Source organism: Camelus dromedarius, chromosome 8 (genome assembly GCF_036321535.1).
Source record: "Camelus dromedarius isolate mCamDro1 chromosome 8, mCamDro1.pat, whole genome shotgun sequence".
NCBI lineage: Eukaryota > Metazoa > Chordata > Mammalia > Artiodactyla > Camelidae > Camelus > Camelus dromedarius.
In genome coordinates, this window is record NC_087443.1 from 54,975,760 (window position 1) to 54,998,405 (window position 22,646).

General features: G+C 35.1%; 1 protein-coding gene across 8 annotated transcripts in view; it reads left to right on the plus strand.

Moving 5' to 3' along the window:
* ZNF518A (zinc finger protein 518A) overlaps positions 1 to 22,646 on the plus strand; it is a 54,384-nt gene that overhangs the window by 14,651 nt on the left and 17,087 nt on the right. For 4 of the 8 annotated variants that reach the window (XM_064488300.1, XM_031461487.2, XM_031461488.2 and 1 more), the window contains 5 exons: positions 3,356 to 3,506; positions 4,496 to 4,586; positions 5,906 to 5,957; positions 6,512 to 6,635; positions 6,776 to 14,486. In XM_064488300.1, coding sequence (XP_064344370.1) covers positions 6,904 to 11,373 — 4,470 coding nt within the window. In that variant the 5' untranslated portion in view covers positions 3,356 to 3,506; positions 4,496 to 4,586; positions 5,906 to 5,957; positions 6,512 to 6,635; positions 6,776 to 6,903 and the 3' untranslated portion in view covers positions 11,374 to 14,486. Of the gene's footprint in view, positions 1 to 1,487; positions 2,147 to 3,355; positions 3,507 to 4,495; positions 4,587 to 5,905; positions 5,958 to 6,511; positions 6,636 to 6,775; positions 14,487 to 22,646 lie in introns of those variants that run through there. The other 4 variants (XM_064488301.1, XM_064488302.1, XR_004139732.2 and 1 more) reach the window with 4 other exon arrangements.

The following is a 22,646-nucleotide window of genomic DNA, read 5'->3' on the forward strand; positions in this document are numbered from 1 at the left end:
GTCTCATGTTTAGTGAATTATTCCAGAGCAGATGAAATGATGGAAGACACCTGATTCATTTATAAATTCTTCATAATACCAGTACCAAAACTGTTAATGATAGCATCAAAAAAGAAAATTCTAAATAAAATTTTGTCAGATGAAAGCCAGTACTTTATTAAAGAATAATATGCTTACCTAATGCAAGTGTAGTTCAATATAATACTTAACTATTTATTTCTTTGTATAGTACATAGGAAAAAAATCAAATTTAGATTGATGTTACAATTTTTACTTTCTTTTATCAATGTACCAAGATTGGGAATCATATTATTAGTTGAATACCACTTGTTTTGTATATAAAATACATGTAACTTTTTATTTGCTTAACAACAATGCACTTAACTGCTATTCCGGTGATGCCAGCTCCCTTTACTTACTTCTTCAGTAACCTCATGACTCTCAAATAAATTGTTAAATAAACAAAAATTTTCTCTTTATAGCGTGAATTTATAAAGTATAGTGACACCTAAAGTGTAGTTCTTTATTCTCTGAGTACTGTGTTTGCCATTAGCTTTGTAGCTGTTAGTCTTTTCTGTGGTGGTGTGATTGGGTACCTGTGTGTTGGTAAGAGGAGTGCAGCGTTGCATGATACCTGTTTTGTTTAATTGCACCTTTAGTGTCTACATTCATCAATTTTGTACTGGCTCAAGTTTACTATTTTGAGTTTGTTCAGGAAAAACTCAGTTGGTTTACCACAAAGTTACTTGCTTTGTTTGAGAATTTCAAGTTTCACGGCTTTAGGCCACTTTTTGATAAAGTTTCTTAACGATGTGGTCTAGGGACAAAGAGGTTGTCCTTCTTGTTACGTCCAAATGTAAGCTATTTGCTTGTGCTAATGATAAGAAAGTATGCCAGTGTGGAAGCCCTGGTAATCCAAGGACAACATTTTAAGAAACACTGACCTAAGGATAACCAGTAATATAAGCATTTTTATGTGTGTATTCTTGACTTTTTACTGAAAACTTGTATGGGTCCATGTGTCAGTTTGTCCATCTATTCTCTATCCATTTATCAACAGTTAAACAAATTAAATCCTAGTATGTCTACTGTTTGTTTTGTTTTTTTCACCACTTACTGTGTCTTAGATATCTTCCTATTAATAAATGTGGCTTTACAATATTGTTTTAAAAATTGAATAATATTCTATTGGATAGAAATACCATAATTTATTTATTGGTGGACCTCTAGTTATTTTTAATTTTGTAATTTTGTAAACAATGCTCCTGTGAACATCTCTGATTGTTACCTTTAGGATAGATTTCTAGAAGCGAATCAGAAGTTATGTACTTTTCCCCCAGGCTTATATGTAGATGTAGGTATGATTGTATTTATGTTTATGTTTATATTATTTTATGTAAATGATTACAATACTTATAATAAATAATTTATGCAACAGTATAATAACTGCAAACTGTTCTTTGTGAAGGTTATGTCAGCCTGTGTTTCTATAATTAGTATATCATAATGCTTTTATTACTAGAAAATGAAATTTTAAAAAGAAGGCATATAAAACCCAAGTCCAAATTTTTATTGTTAGATTCAGCAGACGTAAACTTAACACTGTAAAGTTGCTGTTATAGTTTCTAAATGCCTACTGTCAGTTTCTGAACATATCTTGTCATGGATGGTGGCAAATAGTTAATGGACTATCAGCAGGCCACATTTTTAGTAGCACCATTTTAGCCTAGGAGCCAACCTAGAAGGGGGATATGGGGGGAGGGGATGGTTCGTGTCTCTTACGTATGTGGTCATTTAATCCTCTAGCTTTCTGTATTGTACCCATCCTCTCAGCTGTGTCTGGTATCCTCTATTTCTGGGATTCTGTTTTACTTGCTGCAGAGAATAAGGGTCCAGACTTCTGCTGTGGTGGGGGAACAGCAGTCACTTAGCACGGTGGGGTGGGGAAAGGAATCTTAGCATCTAACCAAAACTCAAGCAGCTTTCTCCAAATTTCTCTTTATTTTAGCCTCTTCCTCCCTTCCTCCCATTTCAGAATTACTTGGTGCTGCCAGTTCCTAAGTCTTTTGAAGATTCAGAGTGTAAAATGGGTTAGTTCCTGGTTTTCCCCACTGTCTGCCTGGGATTGTTTTCTTGGGTCTACAAGGTCATTTTACTACTTACTTATCTGCTTTCCAGCATCTAGAATTTTGTTGCCATTGTTGCCTCTTCTGTTTTCCATTGTTAATTTTTCTTTAAGGGCTGCTTACAGTTTGTCACTTTGCAGATGTTTCTCTTCTCAAGTCTTTCCTGCTTTCTTAATAACTGTGTTTACAAAATATTTACATCTCTTTCGTAGATCTTATTGTTGACAGCTGTTTCTTTTATATCACATTTCTCTTTTTAGTTCATTTTTCTTATAGAAATTTGGTTTCTACTGAAGTATTTACTTAAAACTTTTTTCTAGTGTACGTATTTAATATATTCTCTGAATCGTTGCATACTAAAATTGTGTTTTTCCCCTCATATATGAGAGTTTTCCTGGGTGTAGAATTAATTCCTGGGTTATTCTCCCTCAGAACTCTATGTTATTTCATTGTCTTGTAGCATTTAGAATTGTGAGTGAAATGTCTACTTAATGTTGATGTCTGATTAAAGTTAGTTTTGTGTGTATCTTTTTAGGTAGCTCCCTCTCCACCCTTTCTGGGTAGCATTTCATTTTTATCTTTTAAACTCAAACGTTTTACTGGGATAAGTTATGGATGTTGAGTTTTATACTCTCCCACTAGTAATCTTGCCTGGCATTTGGAGAGTCTTTGATTTTGAAAATTCAAGCCTTTAATAAAAAACAACTCAATGTAATTTTTTCTCTTGTTTTCAAAGTCATTATTTCTCCCTCCATTTACTTTGTTCTCTCTTTCACATCAGTGTGTTCTTTTTTCTCAGTATATTAGCTGAGGTCTTACTGAGATTTCCAATAATTATTGATTTTTTTTTTCAAGTTTTCTTTTTTTTCCCCCTGCAGTAACTTTCATTGTAGCTACTGTTTTTCACTGCTGGATGGGAGAATGGGCAAAAGGTTTCTCTGAGTGTTCAGATCATTTTTCCTTTTTTGAGCTGCTGCATTCACTGATGTTTTTGCATGCTTATCCTTTTTTGATGGCATTGGGAGTTGAGATGTATTCTTAGAGAATAAACCCAAATTTTCTCAGTTGTTTTGGTTAGATGGATTGGGGAACACTAATGTGATAGCTTAGAAATAATAGTTTACTTATGTGGAGAAAGGACAGAATTCTAAAACAGAAGATAGCCATGGATATAGAAAGATGTATCTCTGTTCAGAAATAACTTTTCCTCTTTACTTCTCTCCTGACAGCTGGTGCTAGCAACCCCCAACTCTGTCTGGTCTCTGGATCCAGCTCAAAGCTCTGGATTCATTCTCTTCCCATACCTCAGCCCAAGCCTTCTGTCACCCCAAAGGGCTTCTTCACACAATCTTCCTGTCAAGCCCTTACTTCTCTCCCAAGGTATGTTCAGAGGAGGGAGTGGGTGGAATTGCTACTTCCTTAATTAGGGCATGGTAGATAATACATTCATTGAATATTGGTTGAATGAATGTCCCTTCTTTAAAAGTGGTGCTTGGGACTGGGCCAGCATTTGTTTTCACACTTCTCTCTCTGGACTTTTTCTCTCTAAACACAGTATGGCATGTGCATTGAATTGTGTTTCTTGCCATTTTGTAGGATTTTCTAAATTACATATTTTGGTTTGTGTTTACTGGGCAGTTGGGAGAGGGAGAAAATCAAATGACTAAAGTTGCCTTCTTGATGCAGCAAACTTTTCTGGTTACTTTAAAGGGCCAATCATACCTTAAAAAAATAGTATTGTTATTTAAGGCTTGAGGAGATGGTGGTCAAGTCTTATTGAGGTAATAATACATAGATAGGAGGTAGTAATTTAAATAGGAGATTTAAAATCAGTAATCGTTATTGGTAAGAAGTAGAGACTGGTCTATAGTGAAAAGAGGATTAGCTAATAGGTTTGGAAGATTAAAGTTATAATAAAATTTCTTTCCTTTTTTTAATATTATCTGAGCTGTTTACAATATACAATACATTTTTCCCCATAGGTGGCAACCCTAGTATAATTTGCTACCATGAATCTGATTGCTGCCACATAAAGTAGGTTGAACATAGCTGAAGACAAAGAGATCCTCCAAACTTAAAATGTGAGGGCAGGTAACCCCCCAGATACTTAAAATACACAAACTCTCTTGATACTGTCGTATACACATCATACACTAAATATAAAAAATAATGACATTCAACATAAATTATTTAGCAGTTATCAAACTTAAGTAAAAGCTAAGTGGATTTCTTAATAAGGTGGTCTCTTTTTTCAGCATTGTTTTGCCAGTGAGGAAAGGGTGTGTGCACTTTAATTGGTAAACTTTGTGGCATCTGTTTTGGCTGCCATGCATCCGACTTAATTTTTTTCTGTTTTTTTTGTATACCAGAAGCTTGAGGTTGCTGGATGGTCAACTGAATAAACACTGTATTAATGTATATGTCCTGCCTCTTCCTTTAGATTGCAAGCTGCAATTAAAGGTAGGGACCATGGTTTTGAATCTCTCCACAGTACTCATCAAAATGCATCAATCATATTTATAGTAGTTTTTTTTTGTTTGTTTGTTTGTTTTGGTATTAGGTTGATTGAGTTATTTAAATCATGCTGATCGTCAGACTTCAGCATATGTGTTTTCTTGCAAAAAAGTTTTAAATTGTATAGATATTTTGATATGAAATTGTTGATATTTAGAAATATTATCAAAATCTGTCATCTTTTAGCATTACACATATTTTTGGACACATGTATTATTACTATAAGAAGCAGCTTGCCTTTTGTGATGAAACCTATGATACAGTCTCCTCTTGATCATATGTAGTAATAGAAGAGCTTGGGTATGGGTAGTCCAGAATGACTGCAATATGGTATCCTGGCAAATGCAAAAGAACCATTACTCGATGTGCTTAAAAAGTTTCACATGTTTGAGCCCTAACCCCAGGTTCTGGTATGGCGAAAGCTCTAGGTGATTATGATGCTTTTCACTGTTGAGAATGTGATACTCTGTAGAGAATCTTCTCAGTTGGTGTGGAGTGTCCACCAGGAATCATTGAGCTTTTTTCTAGCCATTTATTGTTTTTCTTACTTTTGAAGAAATTTTTACATTTAGCTTTAAATGATATAGTAAAAAATTTAATTTTTTTTTTACTGTATTAGGGATGGTATATTAAAAAAATTTCAGTAAACTGGAAGTCTTCTAATAAATTCATTGTCAGGTTAGCACATATATGTTTGAAAAATATAGAAGGTGTTTTTTAGACCTAACCAAAAGTTTTAAGTTTGAGAAATATTCAAAGGGCCCCTTAATAGTAATGTAAAATAATTTAACTTTTAGTTATATTCCCTTAGTAAAGGATTTTTTGAACAGTGAAGTTCCTAGTTACTTAGATTAATTGAAATTTAGAGACTTTTGAATAGACATTATGGATGAAGCTTAATGTAATCAACACTTTATTTTCTTCTAAGCTTAACCTAATTATATCTATTAGTCGTATACTGTTTAAGACCATGAAAGTAAGAAAATGTGATTCTTCTAATATGCTGTTTGATATTTTTACTACTGAACCTTCAGTACTCAGATTCCATTCTTAGCAATGAATTGTCACATTTCACTGTGCTGTTTTCTATTCCTCTGTGCCTTGAATCATAATGTCTCATATGTGGTAATCGCATACAGTAATGGTGGTAGCTACAACTTACATAGTGCTGTACAGGATGCCGTTACACATGTTTGTCATTTAATCCTCACAACAACCCTGTGAAAGAGGTAGGAGAAGTACTAATTTTTTTTTTCACTTTATAGATGAAGAAACTAAGACACAGAGATTGAAACTTGTCTAGAGTAACACAAACCAGTAAGTGTTTGAACTATTGGAGGCAGATAGTAAACTGGTCATTCTAATCTGCTAAGGGCTTTCCTTGCTAACATCTGTCTAAGTTCTAGCAACAAAAAAAGCCAAATAGCCAAAATGGTAGGGAACCAAGAACGGTAGTAGATAGACTAGGAGCACCCCAGGAATATGTGCTACTCCTTTTAATTTCTTCCGTTCTTAACAGTTAGTATTGATAACGTGAGCGAGCAGACAGTGTCTTTTTGTTGTTGTTAGATGAATGAAACTTTTGTTTTAAGCAAATTATCCCTGATGCACTAAGGAAGTAGAAATCTGCAGAGAGGTCTGTTGACATTCTCACAAGGTAATAGATATGAGGTCAACTAAGCAATTGAGAAAGTTAATGGTACATGTATATAATTGGAACCGTGTCTGTAAGTGGAACTTAAGTTTATAGGGCTCTCTTGTTAAGATTTTTAAAATCCTGTTTAAAAACTATAGTATCAATTTAATATAAAAATCTTAGAGCTTAAAGGTGCTTATCCAAAAGGTGCTTATCCAGTTGTGGTTTTCTTTAGATGAGGAAACTGAGGTGCAGAGAAGTTGAAGCTTGCCCAGTGTCACACAGCAGAGCTAAAAGTAAAACTTGTATTTCCTGAGATCCAGATTAGTGTTATTTCTTCTTCAAACCATTACTTCTTGGTAAGCTATTCTTAAAATACTTAACAGTTCTTTTATATCTTTTATATGATCAACATTCTTCCTTTGTGTCAAATGAACTTAAAATATGAAATTTACTGATACTTCTGTGTTGAAAATGTTTGTTCTTTGTTTGATTTTAGGTGAGTTAATGTGGGAAAAATCCTGCTATTTTGAAGATGTCACGACAGAGTATTGTTTCCTGTTTAAATTACAAGTAACTTCAAGTGTTTTCAGAAAAAAAGAAATTGGGTTTTTTTTTGGTTAAATCATGCCATCTGAACAGCAACATTTATTTTTTGATGAAAACCAAACTACTTTAAAAAAAGATTGTGATATGAAAAATGAAATAGTTGATACTCTCAGATCAGTACTTAAACCAAAAATTTCAGAAAGTAGTTTTCATTATGAACTAAAAAATGTGAAAATTATTTTGCCGAAGATAAATATTCCAAATGAAATTCTATTGAAACATGACGTTGACAAATACAGAAAATTATTTCAGTGTAAACCGCAGACTGCAAGAAAATCTGTCAATTTAAAGACTGTAAGCTGTGTAGATGAATGTATATTGCTCCATAAGTCTGAGAGAGTTGAAGAAGAGGGTATAAAAATGTCTGCAAAAATACTCAATTTCAACTGTTTAAAGTGCCGAGATAGCACTCGATATAGCCCGAATGATTTGCAGAAACACTTTCAAATGTGGCACCATGGTGAATTACCTTCATATCCTTGTGAAATGTGCAGTTTTTCAGCAAATGACTTCCAGGTATTTAAACAACACAGACGAACTCATAGAATCACTTTAGTAAAATGTGGCATTTGTAACAATGAGAATTTATATACTTTATTAGACTTGACAAAGCATTTTTCATCCACACATTGTGTAAATGGTAGTTTTCAATGTGAAAAATGTGAGTTCTCCACCCAGGATGTTGGCACATTTGTCCAGCACCTTCACAGACATAATGAAATCCTTTATAAATGTGATAAATGCCATTATATCTGTTTAACCAAAGGAGACCTTCAGAAGCACCTTCATATTCACTCTGGAACATTTCCCTTCACTTGTCAATATTGTAGCTATGGTGCTATCAGGAGAGAGTACCTTGTAAGGCATGTTATAACTTTGCACAAAGAACATTTATATGCAAAAGAAAAACTGGAAAAAGACATATATGAAAAAAGGATGGCAAAGACTTCAGCAGGACTTAAGCTAATACTGAAAAGATACAAAATAGGTGCATCAAGGAAGACATTCTGGAAACGTAAGAGAATCAACAATGGAAGTGACAGAAGTATAGAAAAAAACACTCAAGTGCTTAAAAAGGTGAACAAAACACAGGCTAAATCTGAAGACCAGAGCCATCTTGTTCAAGAACATTTAGATAATGAAAAAGGTGAAAGACTATACTGTGAGAATAACGATAAACCTGCTGAGTCAGAGTCAGAAAAGCCAACTCTTCTGTCTCCTGGGCAGTGTAACAGAGCCGAAGAGGGATCAAATTCTACTTCAGGGTTCTTAAAGACTGCTGTACAAGGACCTACAGTGTTAATGGTGAAAAATAATAGAATAACAATTCCTGCTAACTACAGTGCTAAGTTTATGGGCTTCAAGATGGTGGATGGAAAACAACATATTGTGATAAAGCTGTTACCTACCAATAAACAGAATTTGTATTCCCCAGGCTCACAGTCAGGTGCTGCAAGGGACAGCACTGCAAATTTACAGCCTCAGACTTTGGACACCACTGCGTTTTTGACAGGAGTAACAGCGGAGTTAAATGACACGATTTACATGAAAGCAGCTACTCCATTTTTATGTTCATCTCCTATAATTTCAGGGAAAGGAACTTCAGAAAAAGAAATGCCTTTGCTATCTCAAACAGATAATTTGCTTCAAACAGTGGATGATGAAAAAAGTGTATCTTCTTTGCCAACAACATCAGAATTGATTGCACCATCAGTGAGTTTGACCACAAAAGTGGAAACAAGAGATAATGTTGACTTATGGGGAAGTCACATTACTCAGTGTCACTCTGAAATAACAGGTACTGCCATTGAAAGTCCAGACAAAGGCACCTGTGCTACCAAACCAAATGCATACAACAGTGGAGATATGCATAATTATTGTATTAATTATGTCAACTCTGAGTTACCTATTGACTCTTCCAACCAAGGATCATTACCTTTTCATAATTACTCAAAAGTGAATAATTCTAATAAACGTCGTAGGTTTTCAGGAACAGCAATGTGTGAAAATCCTCCAAGAGAATCTTCATCAAGCAAGACCATTACTCAACAACCAATAAGTGAATCGGTTTTATCGCTAGTGAGGAAGGAGAGCTCAAACCCAGATAGCCTGTTGGCATCTATTAGTCTTTTAAATAATAAAGATGGAACTTTAAAAACACAAGCAGAAATTGAAGAACAGTGTGTTTTAGAAAAAGGACAAAACATTGATGGACAGAACCTATTCACTAATGAAAATCAAAATTTAGAGAGCATGACTGAAAAACCCAAGTGGGGTGACTTTTCTAGTATTGAGTCACCTATGATGCCTAGAATCACATCTGTTTTCTCTCTCCAGAGCCAACAGGCATCAGAATTTCTGCCACCTGAAGTAAACCAGTTACTTCAAGAAGTATTAAAAGCAAAACCTGATGTAAAACAAGACTCTGGTAACACTCCAGATAAAGGCTTTCCACTTCATTGTGACCAGCCATTTCAGAATCATGAGGGAGAAGACAAAATAGTTGAATCTTCAAAAGACTTGAAAGTACAAGGCCTCTTTCCGATTCCATCTGGTAGTATGGGGATTAATGTGCCTACAAATGATCTGAATTTAAAACACAGTGGAAAAGAAAAACAAATGTTGTCAATGTCACAAGATGTGAGAGATTCAGAGAAGACTCCTAGAATTTCTGGCTTTGGTACATTACTTAAGACTCAGTCAGATGCAATAATAACACAGCAGCTTGTAAAAGACAAACTACGAGCCACTACACAAAATTTGGGGTCTTTATATGTGCAGAGTCCACCTCTAAATTCAGAACCCAAAAAGGCTATATTTGTTCAGACTCCAAAAGGCTTTTTTGTACCATTGCACATTGCTAACAAGCCTGGATTACATGTTTCAGGAAGACCACTTCCATTGGTTAACACACAAGGTGTCCCTGCCTCTCTTCTTCTAAACAAGAAACCTGGGATGATTTTAACATTTAGTAATGGGAAACTTGAAGGTGTTTCAGCTGTCAAAACTGAGAGTGCTCAGGCTTCTGGAACCACAACTAAGGATCCTGGCAGAACACCTTTTTTAAAAGTAGAACCAAACGGTAATTGTCTGACACCTGCACTTTGTTCGAGCATTGGCAGCTGTTTGAGTGTAAAAAGTAGCTCAGAAAATACTTTGTCATTAAAAGGCCCTTACATTATTAAAACGCCAGCAGGTTCTTCAGTGAAAGCTGCTCCTACTCCTAATGTAATATCTGAGCATCAGGGCACTAAGTTGAATATCTCGGATTCAGTAAAACAGCAGAACAAGATTTTTCCGAAACCACCTCTTTACACCCTTTTGCCTGATGGCAAACAAGCTGTTTTTTTAAAGTGTGTGATGCCAAATAAGACTGATCTGCTTAAGCCTAAATTAGTCCAAAATAGTGCTTATTATAAAAATATACAGCCAAAGAAACCTGAAGGAACACCACAAAAAATTTTGCTGAAAATTTTTAACCCTGTTTTAAATGTGACTGCTGCTAATAACCTGTCAGTAAGCAACTCTGCATCCTCATTGCAGAAAGACAATGTACCATCTAATAAGACCGCAGGAGGAGAGCAGAAAGAGCCAGAGTCTTCTAGAGATGCCTTACCCTTCTTACTAGATGATATGATGCCAGCAAATGAAATCGTGATAACTTCCACTGCAACATGCCCAGAATCTTCTGAGGAACCAATACGTATCACTGACCATTCAGAAGCCAGGGTATTAAGGTGTAAAACAAATTGTACAATTGAGAGAGGCTTCAGTAGGAAAAAGACTTCGAAAAAAAAGTTATCAAGAGTAAAAACTCAAGTAAGAAGTAAAGATTCTGAAATTGCCTTCGTGTCTAGAAACAGAAGCTGTAAACGAAAGTGTAGGGATAGTTACCAAGAACCTCCAAGAAAAAAAGCATTACATAGAAAGTGTAAAGAAAAAGCAAAGCCTGAAGATGTCCATGAATCATTTGGGTTTAGCAGACCTAGGCTTTCAAAAGATTCAGTCAGAACTTTGCGGCTTTTCCCCTTTAGTTCCAACCAGCTTGTGAAGTGTCCTAGGAGAAACCAACCAGTTGTAGTTCTGAATCATCCTGATGCAGATGCGCCAGAAGTAGTAAATGTAATGAAAACTATTGCTAAATTTAATGGACGCGTACTCAAGGTTTCATTGTCAAAAAGAACTATTGATGCTTTATTGAAACCAGTTTGTTGTAACCCTTCTAAAACAAGTTACGATGATTTTTCCAAGAGGCACAAAACATTTAAGCCGGTTAGCTCTGTGAAAGAAAGATTTGTGCTAAAATTAACACTGAAAAAGATGAGCAAAAACAATTACCAGATTGTGAAAACTACCTCTGAAAATGTTCTAAAGGCTAAGTTTAACTGTTGGTTTTGTGGCAGAGTATTTGACAATCAGGATGCTTGGGCAGGTCATGGGCAGAGACATTTAATGGAAGCTACTCGTGATTGGAATATGTTAGAATAATGTACTGTACTTAACCAGTGAAAAGGAAAGTAAAATTACCTTAGAATAAAACAGTGGGTTGAAAACTAATGCAGACATTTTTTACTTTAATACAGTACCTGAAACGTTTAAAAGTTGGCTCTATTTCCACAGAAGAGAGAGTTTTAGTGTGGTATTTGAAAATGCTATCAGTGCACATGTAAGTTTTGAAAGTATCTAATCAGCACAGATGTACCTTGATTTAATATTTTAAATGTGTTCTTGGGAAGTTAGGGCCAAAGAGAATTTTGATAGAACAGTTTTCCCAGTTTAGTTCTTTAGTGACTCTTAGTAGAGGGTAACGGCTGACAGCCACATTCCCTCTCTTCTTCCACCAGCCTTATGACTCTGATAAGTATAGCTCCTCTAAAGATGGTGAGAGCCCTTTCACCATGGGGCTGAAGGAGTTTCTCATCATGTGTGAGGATACACTAAGAGAGCGTGGATAAAGAAGTCATGTACATCTGCAAAATAATAGTTCTTTTGAAGGTAATCAGGCTCCTTTGAGAGTACGTTTAACTCAACTACAGTTACACCTCATATGATGCTTGGTAAGAGTTTTTGACAAGTAGGTCTTTTTTCCTTGTAAGCTGTGTCCCATGTCAGTGATTGGAACACCCTTCCAAGGTGATTTTCTTTTCTAAATGGCTGTGTCAAGCATTGAAGTAGATGGGCTGCCTTGAGAGAAGAATTAAACCCTCCTGGTCTAGTTTGAAGTCCAATTAAATAACTTGAACATTTTTCTGAATTTTATTATATTCTCCAGTAATTCCCTTGCACAGAACTATGTTTATTTGATTTAAATTGTCCCCCATAAACAAAATGGCCATATTTTTCCCTTGGTTGCTATCCCTTTAAAGAGTGAAACATAGAAGCACTTCCAAGGGAATGGCTTTTCTTGAAAGTTAAAAATTATTCCTCAGAAACTATTTTGAAGCAAGATTAGCAAAGCAAGTCATACTTTTGTGTTTATTATTAATGTCTAAACATGTCCACATTGGGACAAACCATTTTTGTTAGCAACTTTTCAAAATGACTGACAACCCAAAGCAGGTTATTTACTGATTGTTTGCAGTTGAAAATGAAGGAGCATTAATAGTGGACTCAGTGGCAGTGCATAAAACTTCAGGACAGATTCCAAAGGGACGTGCCCAACAGGTAGGGTTTTAAAATGGTTATTTTCATGACAACAGCATCATCAATTTAAACTTTTCACTTTGTAAGTTTGGATCAAATTTTGTTGGATCATTGGATAATGGAATTCTTGTATTAAAAAATTACATACTATATAATTTTTGTTACATTGTTACTACAGGTGTTACAACATTTTCATTGATTGAAAACTTCAGGGCTTCTTTTCTGTATATAACAAAGAATTTAAACTTGTACATATTTTTGTACCGTTCAGTTATGTAAATTTTGCACAGAAAATTTTTGACATAAAAATTTATTTTCTTTCAATTTAGTTCTGTGCATGCACTAATAAAACTTCTTGTTTAATTTAAAAGGAATATATAAGACTTTACCCATGTTATTTTTTTGTTTTTTATTTCAGATGTACAATTTTTTTGGGGTAAATTCAGTTTTCAGGGATTGAACACTATTGTTAGCAAGTGCCTAAATGATGTGAAACAGTTTACATATGTCAACTGTAACAGTAGGTCCCAAATGGGCCCATTTCCCCAATAGTTTTATTTTAAAGAAAGCCATACGTAGATGCTTCAAGCTATCTTGCTATGCACATTATACATGTACTGTTTTTGTGCAGTTTGTCTACTTTCCTAGAAGTGAAGTATTTTTTTGTATAAAATCTGTTACAATTATGTTTCTTAAATTGAGCCTAAGAATGGAGTTGATTGGAAATACACAGTATATATTAATAATGTATATGGTTGTTTAAAGAATGGTAAACATTGTTAATTTCTGTAATGAACATTTTCCTCTATTAAATTTATCTTGTTTGTGTTTACACAATAATTTTTTTACTGTGCTAAAATCAAATGGAACTTTTATTTTAATGGGAAGTATTTAAATTTCAAAGTTTTTTTTTTTAATGCTAGAGAACAATGCAAAGTAAAATGGGATTCCCCCCCCCCCCCAAATTATAGGTGAAATTTTGAAGTTCTGTTTGAGAAGGGTGACATTTACTGTGATTTTACTGTTCTGGTAAGGAAAGCCATAGAGAGGCTTATGTTCTTCATAACTGCAATAAAGCTGAAATGTTCTGTTGTTATGGTTAGCTCTAGTATGATGCATCACCTTCTGTGAATAGAGAAGAGAGAGAAGGAGCTATCTTGGCCAATGTTTGCAGCACTACAAAAATACATTTTAGAATAGCCATACTGTTAAAAAAAAATCTGATGTTGAGATACATACTTTTTGCCTTAAGGTCTTAAAAGCTATTTAAAAAGCTTCATGCCCCAGATACTCTGTGTGGTTGGTACCTTTTATGAGGTTTTTTTTTTGTTTTTTTTTTTTAACTTAGGTTATTCTGAAGGAGGCAAACCTGCTTGGAGCCTCTTTATTGCCAAAGCAGAAAATCCAAAAATAAAACCCTCTTATCTTTTCTTTCCTCCTGGCTGAAACTGAGCTAAAGGTGGCTTTCCAAAATATATTCATTAGTTTGTGGTTCTTATTACAACTGGAAGAGTTAGTTTTATTTTTGCAATACAGCTTCTAGGTCAGGAATTTGTTTCATTTTTTTCTATTTGTCCACCTTCATTGAAATGGGCCTCATTATTTGTCACTCATTTAAAATAATAATTTAATTTTCAAAGAGTTTACCTTCTTACCCTATCTAAACATTCAGCACAGATTGAAATGTAATAGTTTTTTTTATGAAAAATACTTTTGTTAAGGGTTCAGTGAGGTATTTCAGTAAAGGGTCAGGTATGTAACTTAGGCTTTGTAGGCTATTTAGTCTCTGTCACGACTAGTTAACTGTCATCGTGCGGAAGCAGCCATAAACAACAATGAGTGTGAAAAAAAGGACAGTGGGCCTGATTGGGTCCCACCATATGGTTTACCAACCCTTGCTTTCTCTCAAAGGAATGTTCTTAGAGTGGAAATTTTATTAAAGACAGAAGTTTGATACAGTTTTTGTGTGTGTGTGTGTTGTACACTAGCTGTATACAAGTTGTGTAAAAAACTAAAGTACTTGTGTGTGTGTCTGTGTCTGTGTGTGTGTGTGTATATATATATATATATATTATATTATATAAAATTTACGAATGAAGATGTATTTGTTTAAAAGTGAAACAAATGTAAAGGTAATGAAAATAATGCTAAAGTAGATAGGTCTTTTGTGTGCTGTGGGTAATACAACTTATGGAGGGGTTAAAATGAGATTAAACAGAATTGCTGTGAGAATTTACATCTAGGTTAGATAGATACTAGTTCTTTTAGTGATTTGAAATCACTGGTGAGAAAAAGTAGTAGGAATTCTTTTGGATGAGGGGAAATGGAGGCGAGCTGAAAACAATATTGTATTAATTTGAAGCAGCTCACTTGTGGTTTTTTCTTTTTAATAAGTGATTCCTTTTCACCATTGACATCTGCTTACTTAAGGTATGTCTCATTTGTGCTGTGGTAGTGGCTCTGTTCCTTGCCTCAGCAATTTACTGTGATCCTTGTTTTCAGCAAAGTGCCTTGCGGATCTCATCTAGAAGTTTCTGGGAGGTGTTAAGACTGTGGTATTTGCAGAAGAATTTCCCTATAATGGACAGTTGAAATAGGGTCAGCTTGGTTGATTTTTATGTTCATTGCTCTAAGTATGCTTCCCTTAATAATTGTTAAGAAGTAGTCAGTATCTTGGAAGAGATGGTTTAATAGTCTTCTTTGAATTATTTTTTGACTGTTTCTCTGTCTAAAATGGCGTGTTAATAAATGCCCCAAGCTTTAAGAATCCTTTTTCTTTAAAAAGTGAATATCATAAATTATGGCCGTGTAAATTTGAGTAATGTAGGAAGAATGTTAAGATACTGTACATCAGTTTTGAAAATCATAATTTTAGTTGATGCCAAGGATGTACTTACTAAAAAACAGTCATTCCAGTAAAGACATTTTTAATATGTTAAAAGAAGAATTCTTCCTTAATACTTTAGAGTCATTCAACCAAAAGTGAAGATTATGTTCAGTTTGCAACTCAGATTGCTTCTGTCAATTAAGGAGTGAAACAGGTGCTTGCTATCATCAGTTATTTCATAAGTTATTGCTAATGTAAAAATGATAGGAAAGCAAATGAAAAGTTGAAGGGAGACCAAAATACTATTTGCAAGTGACTTTATTTCAGTATCTTGAAAATCCAAAGGAGTACACTGAGAAATAGTTACCTTTCCTGAACACTTGACAGTAATCATTTGGGAAGCAATAAAAGAAGACCAATTCCTAATAAGAGCCACAACATAATAGTAGTTGTGTGCAGCTGCCAAAAGAAAACCCACAAAACCTAACTGGGAGAAATAACAGTGTTTCTAGGTATAAAATTAACTATACTCCTCTTTGGTAGATCCCAATTTCCATGCCTGTGTCCCACAGAAGATTTGTATCGAATAGGTGGTAACAGCTGGTTAGTGGTACCCATTGCCCCACTCCCTGTTTCTACAATATAAGGAGAATCAGGGCAGAGCAGTTACAGAATAGTGCAGTCCTCCATTCCCACAAAGCTCTGTTGCAAGAAACCTATCTGGTTTGGTTAGATTGGCAGCCAAGTGGCAGTCCACATCTCTCCCAGCTGTCTAGTGCAGAAGAGTCATTATATATATGTTCAGCAGCTGGTGAACACTGACACGTCCCATTCTCCCTGGTTCAGGGCTATAGAAGAATCATACTGGGAGGTGGCAGCAGATTCTCCTCCCATACCTTCCCCCAACCCCCAACACATCTGTTCTACAGGGAGGATTCAAGAGGACATTGAAGAACCAGTTTCCCAGCCCTCCCCACCCCACAACCTGCTCCATAGCACAGAGGCATGGAGGTAGGTTGGAGTGAGCTTCAAAGACCTAACAATATTACCTGTTACAAAGGACCTGACTTTAGAACATACTGGAGCAATTTATACTCCATAGTATTGCTGAAAATAATACAGCAATATCACATAGCAATTAGTGAAGGCTAACAGTTGCTGGTGATACCATAGATACCAGCCAGAAGCTTAAAGACGAGAGAGAGAGAGAAACCAGACATCTCTTGTGATCAGAAAGATTCTGTGCATGCTCAAGGCTGCAACCACACAGAAGCAACCCTGACTGAATGTAGGGCAAAACGTGAAAACTCCCTAAACGGTGAAAGCAGTCTCCAAGCCTCACACAGCTCTGACGGCAAAGGATGTAAATCTCACTGATTGAGGGGGCTTAAGCCCAACCTCTGATCAATCAGTGGCTGATCGCTAAATGGTGCTGACTTAAAAGCAACACCTAGGAAGTCAGGTTTAAAGATAAAAATGAGGGGAAGCAGTGACATCAGAGGCTGCTTACTGTGAGGGGAAAATAGACTTGGTGGATTAGTTCAGCCAAGTCAACTAAAAACAAGTTCAGAGTTGGGGAGGAATATGCAGAGATCCTACAATATATTACCTAAAATGTCCAGTTTTCAATAAAATTATGAGAGACTCAAAACAGTCAAGTGTGACACACCAGGGAAGAAGGCAGTAGAAACTTCTTTGAGGGATAGCAGATGTAGGGTAAAGGTTAAGCAGCTGTTATAAATATGTTCAAAGATCTGAAGGAAACCAGATACAAAGAATTAAAATATGCTGACAACATCTCATCAAATAGAAAACATAAACAAAAAGATAGTAATTACAAAAAAAGGACCAAATGGAAGTTTTTGAGTTGAAAAGTAAAATAACCAAAGTGAAATATTTACTAGAGAGACTCAATGGTAGATTTGAACTGGCAGAAGAATCAGTAAACCTGAAGGTAGTGATCGTGAAATCTGAAGCACAGAGAGAAAAAAGAATGAGGGAAAACTGCCTTCCTCATACCACATACCACAAATTAACTCAAAATGGATTATAAATCTAAATGTAAGCAAAAACAGTAAAACTTGGTGAAGAAAAGCACAAAAGTAAGTATTTATGACCATTGTTTAGACAAAGCCACCTCAGATACGACACCAAAATCATAAATGAAAAAATAAGAGACAAAAAGAAATATATAGAATCTTTATTAGATTGTAAAGCTGATCTGTTTCATTTAGCTTGGATTAATATCAGTTTAATTTCAATAAAAAACTTTGCTCTATACAGCTTCATTTCTCCACCACCATGCTGTTACTGTCACAGATTATATCTTTGTAAACTGTACCCATAACTGTAGATTTATAATTATTGCTTTATGCATTTGTCTTTTAAGTTAGTAGGTGGTAGTTACAAATAAAAAGCACATTTTTTTTCTTTTGTATTCACCTATGCTGGTGTCAGTTCTGTATTTTTTTGTGTGTGTGGAATTGAGATACTATGTAGTGTTATTTAAACCTGAAGGGCTTTTTTTTGTAAGACTGTTCTAGCAATGTTTATCTGAAAAATGTCTGAATTTTTCCTTCCTTTTTGAAGGATAGTTTTGCTGAATATAGAATTCTTGGTTGGCAGTTTTTTCTATGCAGAACTTTGACTATATCATCTCACTGCCATCTGGCTTACATAGTTTCTGACGATAAACCAGCTGTAAATCTTACTGAGGACCCTTTGTATGTGATGAGTCACTTCTCTCTTGCTGCTTTCAAGATTCTATGTTTTTCAGCAGTTTGATTATGATATGTCTGGTGTGCACATCTTTAAGTTTATCCTACTTGAATTTCTTGAAGCTTTTTGAATTGGAAGACTAATATTTTTCATCAAATTTGGGAAGTTTGTGTTTATTATTTTTTCAAATATCCTTTCTGACGCTTTCCCCACCCCTTCTGTCCTTTGAGACTCACATTTTGTATATGCTGTTATGCTTGATAGTGTCCCATGGGTCTCTAAGGCTCTGTTTATTTCTCTTCATTATTTTGTCTTTCTGTTCCTCAACCTGGACAGTGTCAATTGACTTATCTTTAAGTTCATACATTCTTTCTTCTAACTGTTCAAATCTCTCCTTCTAGTGAAATTTTAATTTCGGTCATTTTACTTTTCAGCTCTGTAATGAAAGTTCTATAGTTAAAAGTTCTCTTCATAACATCTATCTATTTATTTATATTTATTTATATTATCTGGTTGAGGCATTATTCTCTTACTTTTCTTTCATTCCTTAAACATGGTTTCCTTTAGCTTTTTGAACATATTTAAAATAGCTAAGTTAAAATCTTTGGAAAAATCCAATACCTGACCTTTCTTAAGATTCCTATTGATTGCTTTTTTCTGTGTATGGGCAATGCTTTCCTCTTTCTTTGCATGCCTTGTAATTTTTTTTTTGTAAATAGGACATTTAATTGTTTTTATTGAGTTATAGTCATTTTACAATGTTGTGTCAAATTCCAGTGTAGAGCACAATTTTCAGTTATACATGAACATACATATATTTGTTGTCATATTTTTTTTTTTGCTGTGAGATACCACAAGATCTTGCATATATTTCCCTGTGCTATACAGTATAATCTTGTTTATTCTATATATGCCTGTCAGTTTCTACAAATTTTGAAATCCCTGTCTGTCCCTTCCCACCCTCCGCCCCCTTGGCAACCACAAGTTTGTATTCTATGTCTATGAGTCTGTTTCTGTTTTGTATTTATGTTTTTTTTTAATTCCACATATGAGTGATCTAATATGGTCTTTTTCTTTGTCTTTCTGGCTTACTTCACTTAGAATGACATTCTCCAGGGACCTCCATGTTGCTGCAAATGGCATTATGTTGTCATTTTTTATGGCTGAATAGTATTCCATTGTATAAATATACCACTTCTTCTTTATCCAGTCAGCTGTTGATGGACATTTAGGCTGTTTCCATGTCTTGGCTATTGTAAATAGTGCTGCTATGAACATTGTGGTGCAGGTGTCTTTCTGAAGTAGGGTTCCTTCTGGATATAAGCCCAGGAGCGGGATTCCTGGGTCATATGGTAAATCTATTCCTAGTCTTTTGAGGAATCTCCATACTGTTTTCCACAGTGGCTGCACCAAACTGCATTCCCACCAGCAGTGGAGGAGGGTTCCCTTTTCTCCATAGCCTCTCCAGCATTTGTCATTTGTGGACTTTTGAATGATGGCCATTCTGACTGGTGTGAGGTGATACCTCATTGTAGTTTTGATTTGCATTTCTCTGATAATTAGTGATACTGAGCATTTTTTCATATGCCTATTGATCTTTTGTATTTCCTCCTTGGAGAATTGCTTGTTTAGGTCTTCTGCTCATTTTTGGATTGGGTTGTTTGTTTTTTTCTTATTATGTCATATGAATTAGAACACTTAAAATATTATAATGTGGCAGTTCTGAAATCAGATTCTCCACCTCCTCTCACATACCCTCCAGGTTTTGTTGTCATTGCTGCTTGTTGTAGTTGTTGTTTGTCTAGTAACTTTTCTGAACTAATTTTGTAAAGTCTGTATTCTTTTTCATGTGTGGCCACCAAAGTCATGGTGTATTGTGGTCAGCCAATGATTGGACATTTAAACACTGGAAATGAAAAAATCTCCCAGTGTTTGCCAAGGGACCTTGTGTGTGTTTTGGTGATAAGCCTGCCTTAGCCTTCAATTCTGACTTCAGCAGAGCTCCAGGTCAGCCAGATATGAAAGCTTAGGGCCTTCTCAAGTCTTTCCTAAGTTGTATACATCCCTGGGTGTGTGGCCTTCCAGATTCCCAGGAGTGTGTTGGAACTTTACAAAGCCCTTATGGCTTTTCTCGCTAGCTTTTTGGTTAGTCTGTTGCTTGCTTCAAAGCTTATCTATCACCTCAGGCAGCAGCAATTAAAACATCTATCTGTTAATGTTTTCAACACTGCCCCTAGGTAGCAACTGTAGCTCTAGGCCAGCTTCATGTCAGGCAAAAGCCAGTCTTCCAAGAACTCACCAGAGTGGTCAAAACAAATAATTACAGTTCTCTGTGAGTCAGGACTGTTCTTTTCCCTCTGATACCAGGTATAGTGGTTTTTATTTTCAGGACTACTGCTAACATCAAACTTAAAGGTGAGAGACTGACAACTTTCCCTTTAAGATTAGGAAAGAGAAAGGATGTCCACTTTCTCTGCTTCTATTAAACATTGTAATGATGGTTCTAGTTATGACAATTAGGCAAATAAAAGAAACAAAAGGCATCCAGATGGGAAAGGAAGAATTTAAAATATCTCTGTTTTTATATGACATGATCTTGTGTGTGGAAAATCCTTAAATCCACTAAAAAGCCTCTTATAGCTAATAAATGTAATTGGCAAGGGTGCAGAATACAAGATCAATAAAAAAATCAATTCTGTTTCTATACATTAGCAGTGAGCAATCCTAAAATGAAATTTAAAAAATTCCATTTACAGTGGCATCTAAAGGAATAAAATGCTTAGGAATAAATTTGGCAAAAGAAATGGAGACTTTTACGCTGAAACTACAAATCATTGTTGAAAGAAATTAAAATAGGACCTAAATAAATGTAGAGACATCACATGTTTGTGCATTAGCAGACTTAAGGTGTCAGTACTCCCCAAATTGATCCACAGATTTGATGCAACCCCTGTCAAAATTCCAGCTGCCTTTTTGGAAGAAATTGACAATCTCATTCTAAAATTCATATGGAAATGCAAGGGATCCAGAAGAGCCAAAATAATTTTGAAAAGGAGAATAAAATTGGAAAACTCAGACTTCCCCATTTCAAAACTTATGGCAAAGCTACTGTAATCAAGATAGTGTAGTGCTGATATAAGTCAATGGAATAGAATTGGGAGTCTTGAGATAAACCCATACATTGATGATCAGCTGATTTTTGACCAGAATATAAAATAACATGAAAAGAACAGTCTTTTAACAGATGCTGCTGGGACAACTGGATATCCACATGCACAAGAATACATTTGGACACCTACCTCACACCATGCATAAAAGATAACTCAAGATGGATCAAAGACCTAAATATTAGAGATAAAACGATAAAAATATTAAAAAGAAACATAGATGTAAGTCTGTGACCTTGGATTAGAGAATGAGTTCTTAAATAAGACATCAAGAGCACAAGCAATCAGAGAAAAAGTGGATAAATTAGAATTCATTAGACAAATTAGAATTCATTAAAATGGAAAACTTCTGTCTTTCAGAGAACTCAAGAAAAGACAATGCACAGAATGGGAGAAAATATTTTCAAATCATATATCTGATACGGGAATTGTACCCAGAATACAGAAAAATGATTACAACTTAATAATAAAAAAGCAAACAACTCAGTTAAAAAATGCTCAAAGGATTTGAATAGATATTTCTCCAGAGAAGATATACAAGTAGCTAATAACGACATGAGAACCTGCTTAACATTTTTAGTCATTAGGGAAATACAAATCGAAAGCACAGTGAGCTATTACTTCACACCCTTTAGGATGGGTATCATCAAACAGACAGACAATGACAAGTGCTGCCGAGTATACAGAGAAACGAAACTCTCGTACATTGTTGGTCAGAATGTAAAATGGTGCAGTCACTTTGGAAGACAGTTGGACATTCCTCAAACTGTCAAATATTTTTACCATATGACACAGCAATTCCACTTCTAGATACACACCCAAAAGAAATTGAAAACATGCAGCCACTCAGAAACTTCTACACAATTGTTCAGAGTAGTATTATCCTTAATAGCCAAAAATAGAAACAATTCAAATATCCATCAAGTGATGACTGAATAAACAAAATAATGGTATATCTGTATAATATTCAGCAAAGAAAAGAAATGGAGTACTGACACTATAACGTGGATGAACCTTGAAAACAGTATAATAAGTGAAAGGAGCCAGTCACAAAGGACCACATATTATATGATCCCATTCGTATGAAATGTCAAAAGAGTTATGCAAGTCTTTAGAGACAAAATGGAGTAGTGTTTGACTAGGATGGGAGTTGGTGGAGAATGGAGAATGCCTGCTTATGGGTATGGAGTTTCTTTCTGAGGTGAGAATGTTCTGAACAGATTGTGGTGATGGCTGCTCAACCCTGAAAACAGTAAAACCCACTGTTTAGTTTTAAATGGGTGAATTTTATAGTATGTGAATTATATCTCAATAATGCCATGAAAATTATCAGCTAGTACAAATTGGTTACCTATTAGAAGGGGAAGATGGGATGCTAAGGAATCCAGAAATGGCAAATGCTGAAA